Source organism: Nuphar pumila, chromosome 5, assembly GCF_984573655.1.
Source record: "Nuphar pumila chromosome 5, dmNupPumi1.hap1.1, whole genome shotgun sequence".
Lineage (NCBI taxonomy): Eukaryota > Viridiplantae > Streptophyta > Magnoliopsida > Nymphaeales > Nymphaeaceae > Nuphar > Nuphar pumila.
The window spans coordinates 33,441,136-33,454,829 of NC_143253.1; the positions used below are offsets into that span (position 1 = coordinate 33,441,136).

The following is a 13,694-nucleotide window of genomic DNA, read 5'->3' on the forward strand; positions in this document are numbered from 1 at the left end:
ATAATGGCAACATTTACTTCACCATTATAACCTGTAACGGATAGAATTAATTCACCGTTATAGGCGATAATGGCGAGAAGTAAGTCATTGATATAAGCTATGACGGCAATAATTAAGTCACCATTATAGGTTGTAACAACAACATAGGGTTAAGGTCGATAACAGTAGGAATATCATCGTTATAGGTTTTAAACCTACAAAAATAAATTTTTTTATATTAGTTTTAAACCTACAAAATATAAATATCATAGATTTATCACATTGATCAAACTAACTTTCATGAGTGAAAAGTAAATCATTCTTTTTAGAGCAATTTTTCCACAACATTACAATAATTTTAGCAATCAAATTATAGAAATCAACGACAAAAATCAAACTTTGAACATAAAAATGATGATAATAAAGTGATGGAAATTACATTGACAAATAACGGACGTAATATTTACAACAAGAATGAGAGGAGCAATTTTATTTTAAGAATGATTCTATATTACACAACCCAGAAACTAAGAACATAGCAAAAGCAAAATGTTATGAATCCAAGGCAAATATTTATAATAAAATTAACAATCATTGTCACCTACATAGGCAATCATTCACCATCATCATCATCTGCAACAAACATAGCTTCAGCACCAATTATGAGCAGACCTAGCATCCATGAGACAATGATAATGATAATCTGCACCAAAAATAATAATAAAAAAAATATTAACTAAATTTGCTACACTAGAATAGCAAATAATGGTGAGCAAATGCAATAGTAGCACTACACTTTTCATTAAATGTCATTAGTAAAGTCAAGGGCAAAAAGAACTATCAAGAACATCTATAACTTTTTGGTGAAGTATGGCATAAACATTAAAAACAAAAAACTTTTAGTATACTTACAAAGATGGAATTTTTATGGGGCCCCATTTTTGTTTTGCTGTTCAAAACTGTTCTGCTTATGTTGTCAACTTGGGTGTTTGATACAATTTCATTTTATTAAACCTAATTACTTGATCTACCGTCAATTCATGTATGCCTTAAATACACACACAGACATATGTGTTTATATGTATGTATGTACATGCACATATAAATGAGCATTTGTGTGTGTAACAATTAATCTAACAACTTACTGACTCGTGTAGCAACATATTCTTCATTGTGCAAAAGAGTAAGATTTTAAATGAAGCCTGTCATTCCCCAGTCCGCATCTTTAACTGTGACATGGGCAGGTTTAAGGTGTTGGTTGATATAAAATACAGGAATTTGGAGGCATTCAATATTGAGAAATATTCTAATAATATTTGGATACTAGTATCTTTGCCATTTGCTTTTCTGTTTTTTGGACAATTATATGATAGAGCTCTGCCTATTGGCTAAGATCAGGTGTAACTGGTGTTAGATTTGATCTACAAAGTTTTCTAGTTTCTAATCATGTTAAGTGAAATCAGATTTAGATGTGAGTAGTTGTGATTATAATCCCTCCTCGAGAAAGAATGGACGCCAAATTTTTTATTGGCTTAAAGGTTTACTTTATTATTTTAAAAATTAACTTGTTTTATTATCTTATTTGCAAATTATGCTTTATCCCATTCATATCACACTACAACAAACCAGTGGATTAGCGATGACCTAAATCCGTCGCTAATCTACCATTAATCCGTCGCTAACCAGATTAGCGACGGCTTAGTGTCGGAGTAGCGAGCGGGGTGTGACGGGCGGCGGACCGGAGAGTGCATCGGTTGGCGAGGCGACGGGCCGGGCGAAACGAGAGGGGCAACTGAGCGATTGGCTGAAGAGTGTGTCGGGCGGTGGAGGAAGGCGTCAGGTCGGGCGGAACGAGGGGCGACGGGCCGAGGAGTGCGTCGGGTGGCGGAGGAAGGTATCGGGCGGCGGAGGAAGGCGTCGAGCGGCGGAGGGCGGGAGAGAGGAAACAAGAAAAAAGGGAAAAGGGCTTTAGTTAGAGATTTGTGCAAAAATTAGCGATGGCTTTGGCGACGAAATTATTCTGTCGCCAAGCCATCGTAAATTTACAGGAGCTGTTAGCGATGAAATATTTTCATCGCTGACGTTATCGCTAAGTAGCGACAGAAAACCTTTTGTCGCCCAATCCGTCGCTAATTGTCGTGTGTGTTGCGACAAAAACGTGTCGTCGCTAATCTGTTGCTACGTAGCGACGGAAGGTTTTCGGTCGCTACATCCGTCAATATTACAAATCTTAGCGACGGATTAGATTCTCTTGCTAATCCGACGCAAAGTTGCGACGAAAAAAATCCATCGCTAATACCCTTGCTACGTCGTATTTTTCTTGTAGTGTCATGTTGGCCATAGCTAAATCATTGAAACATCTTAAGGAAAAGCATCAAAAAGATTTAATTTCATGTTATATTACCTTTTTTATCATTTTATACAAAATGTTAGATTATTCAACCTAATTTCATGTAGACACCAATTGTTGTAGTTGATGTAAACCAAACAAGCATGATGGGGAGAAGGAGAAGCGGACTCTGCCTGTACCGTATAGGTCTGGAACACGAAGAGGGCAACAAGAATGATGACACAGAAGATCATGACATGCTTTGGCCATTAGGAAAAAACCCAAAAAAGTTAGCATTCTTAAGTGAAAATATATGAAGATAAAAAATGATATTTTTACACAGAGAAATTTTTTTTTATACCAAAACAAATAGAATAAAAGGTCTGAATCTTACGCTATGAAGAAATCTGAAGATGAGATTCTGCAAATAAGGCGAAGAGATTTAGAGGAATCCAGAGTTAGCGTTTCTAGGGGAAAATAGGGTTTATAGAAAAAAAGAGACAATTTAAAAAGGAAATGGGAGAGAGGGTGCATTGGATATGAACGATGGGTTGTGCCATGATACTTCTGTCACCGTTATAGAGAAAGACTATAACGGCAACCAAAATGTCGCCATTATAGAAAAAGGCTATAACAGCGAGATTTTTATCTCGCCATTATATATCAATAGCGGTGAAATTATATGCCGTTTAAATATTGCTGTAAAAGTTTTTTTAATGATAATAATTAGTGGTCATATAATGTTGCCGTTATAAACATACCTATAATGGCAATACGGAGAGTCCCCGTTATAGATATGTTTATAATCGCAACATATTTAACGGCTATATAATGTCGTCGCTATAAACATACCTATAATGGTGACATCTAAAGGCGTCGTTATAGACATGTCTTTAACGGCAACATTTGTGTGGTACCAAGGCATTCACGGGGATATCTAAACTCACCGTTATTACTAAGTCAATAGGGGCAACTTTTTTTGTCGCCGCTATTGACCCTCATCCTTGTAATGTATATTTTGAGAATATGGATGATATTTGTTGCACAGGTCTTGATCCAGTTTCTGACCTGGTTAATAGCCAAGTTATATTGGAATGGGACCTTGATCTACCAGCAAAGGTTTGATTCTTTTCTGGTAAACTTGCACAGTTCATATTGTAGCTTTGCAAGTATAGACTATACACGGTTGATGGAAATTATCTGAATGTTTTTGCCTAATGCCTCTTTTAGACTGAGAAATTACATATGAAATTTCCGCTTCAACCTCTTATGAAGAGATGGTTGGGAATCACATTAACTTGTCCAGTAAATATGATGAAAAATAGAAGAAAAAGCTGACGTAGATTCATGCAAACGAGTGACTCCTACGATGAGTTAGTCCCTTAATCATGCTTTCTTCATTCCTTTCATGTTGGAGGCCCTCCCAAGGATTTTCAAGAATTTCAGTAGTTTGGTACTCTAAGCCATGCTTAGATTTCCTTAGTATGGTCCTTAATCCTTTCAAAACGAACTTCCCGAATAGCTTATTCTCCTGCAAATCGTCGCCATGAGATTTGTCCAATCTTGAAACTTTGAGATTGTTTTCTTGTTGTTTTTCCCGTTCTTTGACTTCTCTCTTTAAACACAGGAGATCTTCTTCCAAGTCTTTGATTCTTAAGCGTGTGGCCTCCATTTCTGCTTTTAATTGCATGGCTTCTCTTAGAGTGGCATCTCTACGTAGAATTTCTCCAAAGGGCAAATCAACAGTATCTGTACAAGGCTTGAACACACGGTTGGTCCTCACTGCATTTGAAATTCTATTGAAGGTATCCCTTGCCTTTAATTGCTGAATAAACATTGCATGGATTGTCAACCTTAGTGGCACTTCTGGATTTCGGACAACTTTGATCAGAGTGTCTAGAGACACCTTGTTGCAGTCGAGGAAGCTATATATTTGGTTCTTCTCTGCTTCTGTTAACTCAGTATGCTCCTGCATTTAAGAATTCCATTAACATGTTAGAACAGTTTAGTTCCTTTTTAGGCCTCCTCATACTGAGGATTTCATGGTGTTCATACTTTTACTAAGGACGGGTCATCATCACTTTATTTAAGGGACTTGGTTGATAACATGGATTTAAGTTGATAAAAAGGCCATTTTGCAAGTTGTACTGTCACATCAATCAACCTTAGCATAATTCTGATTACCTTGATATATAACTTGATGACCTTGTAGAGGATATCATGATTGTGGGTTGAAGCCCTCATGGACTCCATCATCCTAAAGAATACATCAACTGGCAATGAGATGATGTCGTCCTTCCAATCCGAAATGCCATCGCAGTCATCCATCGCTGCTAAAGCTTCAATGCATGTTTTCACTAAATATTCAGAGTGAGGAAGCAAAGAAAGAGATGAATGGAGGATAGCTAATGTGTTCTCTCTACATGGAATTACAGCCTTAGAAAGAAATGCCTCTATCTTTTGGCAGAGGTTGGCCTTTGCACCATCATGCTCCTCCATCATATCCAAAAACTTCGCGGCAGATCCCAAAGTTGCCATGTTAGATGGTGTTATGGTGATTTCTGCCCCATAGCAGAAACTGGCAATCATGTCAAACGTTTCTGGTGTAATCAGCGAGTCTGGCTGCAGACTTATGTGAGTGGTGCCGCTAAGATGCTGCTTCATGTAGTCGCTTCTCCTTACCAGTAGGTTCTGTATGAAAGAAAGTCTCTTAAGAATCACAACTTTTCAATGTAGTCATGAGAATAATTTCAGAAAATATCATGATATATTTAGAAAATGATAAAGTCCTGATAGAAATGTAATATTTTCAAAAGATAAATCTATTTTCAGAATGTCATGATTTTATTGTGATAAGTTTTAGATTCACTGATATTTTCTCAAGAATTTGCTTTTTATTTCGAGCGAGAATTTTTTTCCCAGAAAAATCCAGGACACCAATACTTGTGACATTGTACCTGCACTTAGCAATACTTTTCTAGTGTCCAAGGATTCCATGTCTTTTTCGGAGTCTGTGCAAAAGGAATTGGAAATGGAAAATTTTCAAAAGAATCACAATTCCACTCAACCCAAACATTTTACTGGAGTGTGGTGGACCTGTGACGGAATTTCTCTCTCCAAGAACAAAAACACATCCTTAGAGGCTCACATACAGTTTTGTGCCTTGTATGGCACCTGACCCAGCCGAACCAGGTCTTTGATCCCAGATCTGGTTTCTTTATTTGATATTTACACGGAGAAACCACTTCCAGGATTAGAGACTTAGCCGTGCTGGCTCTGCCTGCCATACTTACTGTCGCTATCTTGGCATCCTAAAACTCGGGGGGCTTACCCCTTGCCTCCAGAGAATTTTCTTCGAATAATAAATCGAAAAAAAAAATAAAGATCTTGAGGCCAGTTCCAGTCATATCATCCCTGCTCGGATCAGTTGACAATTTTCACAAATGTACAAATAGACTGTTGAGGGATAAGCTGGAGGGAGGTGATGATGATGTCAAGTTATTATGCCCCTTATGCCTTGGTTGATGCCTGCTAAAATGGTTGTTCTAGCCAAAAGGTTGTTGCAGTCCTGTGGTCTTGCTGGCTTAGCCCACTTTCCTTGTCTGTACGTGTAAGCAAGGCTTAAATAATCTTTCTAATCATGTTATATATAGAGAGAGTAGTGCATAGGTGCATGATCACTTTCGAACTTGTGCTGCATGCAATGGAAGCTTTGCATCATTATTTCGCCGCTAAAACTCTCATCAGGGACTTTTAGCGGCGACAAAAGTCACCGCTAAAGATGTTATTTGATGCAAACTTGCGTTGAGCGTCCATCGTTCATTCTGGTCATGTTCAAAAGTGATCATGCACCTACCTACACACCTACACACACATTATATATATATATATATATATATATATATATATATATATATAGATAGATAGATAGATAGATAGATAGATAGATATATAGGTAGATAGATAGATAGATATATAGAGAGAGAGTAATGTGTTGGTTATGCCCACTTTCTAGTTCTACCCCCTCAAAATCACATTTTTTTGGTATTTTTTATCACATCTAACACCGTAGATGTGATCTATAGGTTTTGTTTAGTGGGAACCAGTTTTTGGATCACTTAAATCTGACCTGTATATAGGTTTTCTGGTGATCCAAAATCAATAACTATGAAGGTGCCAGTTTTTCCCGGCTCATGAAATTATGTTTTTCGTCAAAAAAACATGATCCACTAAATAGAGCATGCTAAACACATCCAGTGGTTCAGATCTATCATAAAGCACTTCAAAACTATGGAGCAGAATGAGCAATGGGACCTAATATGTCAGTTCTCATATATATATATATATATATATATATATATATATATATATATATATATATATATATATATATATATATATATATATTATGACAAAAATAATGTATTTTCAAAAATGTCCCACAATTTACCAAATTCGTCAAATGGATAATTTCGTATGTTTCTACTTTTTTTTTATGCTTTTACCCCTCGCAGTTGCGAATTTTTAATTTTCACAGGTCATAACATTGAAAGTAGATGGACCCACGAAACTCGTCAACAAAATTGCATATAAGGTTGTGATATTTTAAAAAAGAATGCAAAATTCTAAAACACTTGTGAAAATCATGACGAGCAACACAAGGCACATTGCGAAAATCTTTTAAGTGTTTCGAAAGTTCATAATTTATGAAATTCCAAACGATTTTTGTAGGGGTATTGTGAAATTCTTTTTTCTTGTGAAATTTTGTTCTAAATAAATGATGCTTCGTTTCTCAACTCCATATTTGCATGCAGATACCCTATTTTTGCAACCCTAGGTTTCTTTTGGTCCCCAACCAATTGTCTCCAATCCTTCCTGCGATTTTTCGATGACATTCAAGCTTTGCAAAAATTCTTTATCGGTGGTGGTTCATCAACAGTGGTTCACTAGCAGTGGTAAACCTCAAAAGCATAGACGTCACTTCATCGACTGTAAGTTTTTTCAGTAAAAGCATGGACGACACTTCATTGACGGTGACTTTTTCCAATTAAAGCATCAATGGTGAGAAGATCGGTGACACTTCATGAACAGTGAGTTTTTTCGATAAAAGCATCGACGGTGAAAAGATCAGTGACACTTCATGAACAGTGAGTTTTTTCGATAAAAGCATCGACGGTGAAAAGATCAGTGGCACTTCATCGACACTGAGTTTTTTTGGTAAAAGCATCGACGGTGAGATCTTATGGTATGAGTAGAATAGAAAATAAAAAGTCTGTGAGTTGTTTGTGAGTGATGTATTCTCATCATAAAGAATGTTAAGAATGATTATGCAGTCGGGATCTACTCTAACTAACTGTGATAGACAAAAATATATGTTGGATGATGATGATATAGAGTTGACGTATCTTATAGTCAACATTAGTATGATCACATGGTATGGGTGGAATAGAAAAAATTGAGAAAACAACACATAATGTAGAATCAATAATAGTATATTGTGTTTTCTCCCTATCAAAGATAAAGTGCAATTTGGTATTCTTGAGGCCAAAAAAATGAAGGTACATCTGCACATACTTTGTTTTCTCTCCATCAAAGAGGCAGTCTTATTAATGAATACAATATATGAGCGACTTTATTTTATGAAAGAATGAAATGAATGCAAAATATATGAGCAATTTCATTTTGTAAAAGACTGAAATGAATGCAATGTATAAGTGACTTTATTTTGTGAAAATAAAATAGATGCAAAATGTATGTGTGACTTCATTTTATGAAAGAATGAAATGAATGCAATGTATGAGTGACTTTATTTTGTAAAATAATGGAATAAATGCAAAATGTATGAGCAACTTTATTTTATGAAAGAATGAAATGAATGCAATGTATAAACGACTTTATTTTGTGAAAGAATGCAAAATGTACAAGTGACTTCATTTTTGTAAAAGATTGGAATGAATGCAATGTATGAGCAACTTTATTTTGTGAAAGAATGAAATGAATGCAAAATATATGAGCAACTTCATTTTGTGAAAGAATAGAATGAATGCAATGCATGAGCGACTTCATTTTGTGAAAGAATAGAGTAAATAAAAAATATATGAGAGATTTCTTTTTATGAAAGAATAGAATGAATGAAATATGTGAGCAACTTTATTTTGTGAATTAATGGAATGAATGCAAAATGTATAAGCAACTTCATTTTGTAAATGAATGAAATGAATACAATGTATAAGCAACTTCATTTTGTGAAATAAGAGGTGCCATATATACATGTTGATTTTCTATACAAATTCGCACGCATATATGTGTATTTCTTTCAAAATGTATCAATTTTTTACTTATGTGACATTTTTGCTTTAAATTTCACTGTTACAAAACATAATTGTTTGTATAACAATTTAACAATACATACAAAATATAACTGAAATTTATAACTAAAATTTATCTACAAATATAACAAAACAACTACAAATTTTGTCAACCTTACATGCAAAATTGCAACAGATTTTTTAAATATAATCATGAATGAAATTTACATCAAAATGACATTCAAGTTTTTATTCATTCTTTCAAAGTTACATCCACATAGGGCATTTGGATGCAAATAAGAGGTTGAGGACCATAATAACTCTAGGGTTGCGAAAATTGGGCATTCATATGCAAATAAGGGGTTGAGAAATGAAATAGAACATAATTTTGCAAGAAAAATGAATTTCTCAATACTTGTGCGACACTCATTGCAATTTTACAATACTTGTGCGATACTCATTGCAATTTTACAATTTTGCAACATCGAACTTTCTTAAGTTTCTTGTAATTTCAAAATACCCTTATAAAAATCGTTTGGAATTTTGCAATGTATGGACTTCTGCGACACTTAAAGGATTTTTGTAACATGCCTTGCAATACTTGTCATGAGTTTCGCAAGTGTTTTAGAATTTTGCAATCCTTTTTAAAATATCGCAACCTTATATGTGTTTTGTTGATGAGTTTTGTGGGTCCAATCATGTTTAGCGTCATGACCCATGAAAATCAAAAACTCGTAGCTACGAGGGGTAAAAGCATCCAAAAAATGTGAGAACCTATAGAATTATGCATTTGGCAGATTTGGTAAATTGTGAGGCATTTTTTAAAACACATTATTTTTTTGTACAATGCGGTCATTTTCTGTATATTGTTTATTACACAAGTAAACCAGCATTAGATTGGGAGACTTGTCATGTTGGAAAGACCTGCCAAGTTATAATCGCCACACTGGATGGCATAAACCCCAAGGCTGCCCTCTTTGCCAACATAGAGCCGGTTGCTTTGGTTTAGTGGCAAGGGATGCACACTTCATGTATTAAGCTCTTGACCTTTTTTAGGTTGCATGTCTTAAGTCGACCCAACTAACCAAGTGCGCAGATCCATCCTAGCCATGATCGACTTAATGGTCACCATAAAAAGCAATTGGCCGGTCTTAAAGGACTTTAGGTTATTATAAAATCAGAAAATGACTGTACTATACGACAAAAATGATGCATTTTCCTAAAAACCCCAAACTTTGCTAAAATTTGCCTGATGTCCAACTTTGTAGTTTCTCTACTTTTTTAGGACCTTTTTACCCTTAGCATTCATGGATCTCTCAATTTTTGCGCATTATGTCATAACATTTTCTTGATCTCACTAAATCTCACTAAAAATGAAATTTACATGATAATTCTACAGAAATCATGAATTTCACATAATATATGATGTGAAAAATGGCTACTTTACATCTCAATATATGATGTGAATTTTGTCAAAAATTTCTCGTTAGTAGTTGCAAAAGTCTGCCTTTCGATACAAAATTCATAAAAAGTTTGCAAAATTCATAAACTTTTGTATACAAAATATTGTTTTTGTATGCAAATTTACTTATATATATGGGAAATTAGAGTGCAAACTTTGTCAAGTTTCGCATTGGTGGTTGCAAAAGTTTACTTTTGATGTGAAATTCATGAAAAAGTTTATAAAATTCATAAACTTTCACATGTTGTTGACTTTAAGCGATGGGAGATTCTATTTTAGAGTGTGAATTTACCTATTTATATAGGTGTTTAGAGTATAAATTTTGTCAAGAGTTTTGCATTGATGTTTACGAAATTCCTGAAATGTTTATGGAATTCTTGAAAGGTTTACGAAAATCATGAAGTTCTACATGAGGTATAGATTTTCGTACGCACATAGTATAAAAGCAAAACTAGGGTTTTTGTGGTCTTCAACCAGTGAAAAATTATGGTCTTCTCAGAGCCAACCATCGATGGTGACAAGATCGGTGGCACTTTATCGATGAAAAATCATCAACAGTGAGTTTTTTTGGTAAGCACATCTTATGGTATGGGTGGGATAGAAAACCAAAAGTTTGCAAGTTGTTCGTGAGTGCTGCAGTTGATCATTTAAAAACATGTTCTTATTATAGAGAACATGAATGATGATGATGCAGAATCGATGAGGGGGGCTCCGCTTTAACGAATTGTGATAGATGGATAGATGTGTTAGACAATGATGATGTAGAATTGATGGCATATTGTATTTTTTATCCATCAACACAAAGTTGATGTATCTCACGGTCAATGTTCGATCACATGGTATGTGTGAGATCGAAAAAATCAGAAAAACAACAGAGTGCAGAATCAACGATGGTATACTGTGTTTTCTCTCTATCAAAGATGACCAAGAGATAAAGATACCTCGACACATACTTTGTTTTCTCCCCATCAAAGAAACAGTGAGAAACAACATTTTGTATAAGAATGAAATGAATGCAATGTATGAGCGACTTTATTTTGTGAAAAAATAGAATAAATGCAATATATTACCATTTATTCATTTGTGAAAGAATGTCATGATTGCAATATATGAAAAACTTCATTTTATAAAAGAATGAAATGAATGCAATGTACGAGCAACGTCATTTTGTAAAAAAATAAAATGAATGCAATGTATGAGCATCTTCATTTTGTGAAAAAATAAAATGAATGCAATGTATGAGCGATTTCATTTTGTGAAAGAATAAAATGAATGCAATGTACGAAAAACTTTATTTTGTGAAAGAACGAAATGAATGCAATACATGAGCAACTTTATTTTGTGAAAGAATAGAATGAATGAAATGTATAAACAATTTCATTTTCGTAAAAGAATGAAAAATTTATACGTATAAATGCGATGATGGAAAATGCATGAACACAAACGCCTATATACAAGTAAATTTGCATGCTCAAACAGAATATTGCATCTTTAAAAGTCGAAAATATGCAAAAGTCCATGAATTTCATAAAAATTTTATGAATTTTGCATCGAAAGGTAGACTTTCGCAACCACTAACGCAAAACTCTTGATGAAATTCACACTTTAATCATCAATATATATAGGTAAATTCTCATGCTAAAACGGAATCTCGCATGTGAAACTCTTGACGAAATTCATATAGTATATTGGGATGTAAAGTAGTCATTTTTACATTGTATATTGTGTGAAATTCATGATTTCTGTGAAAATATCATGCAAATTTTTTTTTAGTGAGATTTAGTAAGATCAGGAGAACGTTGTGACCTAACACCCAAAAATTGGGAGATCCACGAATGCTACAAGTAAAAAGGTCTTAAAATTTTTGAGAACCTGCGAAATTGGACATCGGGCGAATATCAAAATTTGTCATACACTACGATCATTCTCTGTTATAAAATCAGCAGTCTTGGACAGTTTGGATAGCCCAAATCTGGGCTAGACCACGAGGACTGAATTCTTATGTTGCCTCCCAATTATTGCCCTTAATGCCAATTGGATTGATGACTTGTTTGTCAATGCAGTAGTTAGAAAACTATTCAAAAGCAAATGGAAAGTGGCTCTTCTGTAATAGTCTCTAATAAATGTTTTGGTGACCAAAACCCGAATTACCCAGAGAAAATGAGCGTCACTGCAGCCTGTGGGGTCAACAAGAGCTCATCGATATTTTAACCAAATGCCAACAATGCCATGTAGGATACTGGTTCTAATCTGATTACGTAGGTCCCATGTTAGTTAATATCATAGCATCCGAATCCGTTGTTAACTATGATAGTTACATCCTGAATTAGTCACTTCAAGAATTCTATGACCTCCTAGGTTTGAGCAAAGAAACATTTTAAGATTGAAACATGTTACTTTCAATTTTTTTAGAAATATAACTTTCAAGTGTTAATAATTTATAATAATTTTGCTTTGGTTTCTCATAATATCACAAGTTTTAAAACCATCACTCACATGCTTTACTAATCATGATATTATCAAATGCTACATTCCATAATAAGTTGCCATGTCAAGCGGTGGTTTTCAGGACAATTTATTTTCCTTTTTTCTATATTTATTTCAGTTTTCTGAAATATTTATTTAAACAGATAAACAGAAAAGGTTCGGGAGATTGTTAACATACCTTATGGAGGTCGAAGGATCGAGTCTCCACTCGAATGACTACGTCTGTTGGAAGTCCAGTTGCTTGATACCTAAAGAAATGAAGCACAACAATTCCATGAGACACAGAATGTGGAGAGAGAGAGAGAGAGAGAGAGAGAGAGAGAGAGAGATGTGACCATGCATGCACACGTCTAATGAGAGAAGGGGAAGGGAAAGAAGGATGGTGGTCATCGACGGCAGAGCCAACAGCTGTGGCCTTTGATCTGGCACTTGCACTAGAGGAGTTGGTAGGAGAGAGAGAGGGAGGAGAGTTGTTGTTGGAAGCCTCCTCATCTTCATAGATGGTCTCCACCACTCCTAGGTTCAGAGGAGCCCTCATCTTGGCAACTCTCTCTCTCTTCTCAAAAGGTTTTGATATATGTCTCTGGTCTTGAAAAAATGGAAGGGCAAGAGGAAGAAGATGAAGAGTAGGGGCATTTATGAGTGCATGTGGGGGGTCATTAATATGGGGGGTCTCTGCATTCCTGCAACACTCCTTTTTAGCTCCTCAATATTCGAAGGCCTGTCCGCTCCCACAATTTATTTAAGACTCTGCAACAGTTATTTAAGGAAATCATCTTTATGGTGGCCTTCTGTTCTTTTCTCTCCAAATTTTAGCTTAAATTCGCCTTAAGTTTGTTCACCCACCTTGAGCTAGGTTGATTTCCTCTTCCATAATTTCAGTAGGGTGTGAGCAAATTCTGAATCTAAAGCATGCCTTACCATTACTTATTTATGCAGGCTATATAGTTAACATAGTTTAAATTATACTTAACATATTGGATATCAAGTTGACAAATATGTTAGGCAGTACTTTCTATGATAATCATTTGCAATAAAACAGCTCTCAAGTTATATATGCTTTTATAGTAATTGCTGACCAGGATGTAAAAGGTTGGCGGGTTCGGGATATCCGACAGAATCCGAGTCT

The 13,694-nt window shown here is 35.0% G+C and overlaps 1 protein-coding gene across 1 annotated transcript; it reads right to left on the bottom strand.

The window, feature by feature from the left end:
* Nucleotides 1-592: 592 nt before the first annotated feature.
* On the bottom strand, nucleotides 593-13,121 carry LOC149837324 (Phototropic-responsive NPH3 family protein). Its single transcript, XM_090008016.1, has 5 exons — nucleotides 12,901-13,121; nucleotides 12,744-12,813; nucleotides 4,493-4,999; nucleotides 3,816-4,277; nucleotides 593-682 (listed from the first exon to the last, which is right to left on the bottom strand). The coding sequence occupies exons 1-5, from the start codon at nucleotides 13,101-13,103 to the stop codon at nucleotides 593-595; spliced, it is 1,332 nt and encodes a 443-aa protein (XP_089864142.1). The 5' UTR covers nucleotides 13,104-13,121.
* Between the last annotated feature and the right edge of the window lie 573 nt (nucleotides 13,122-13,694).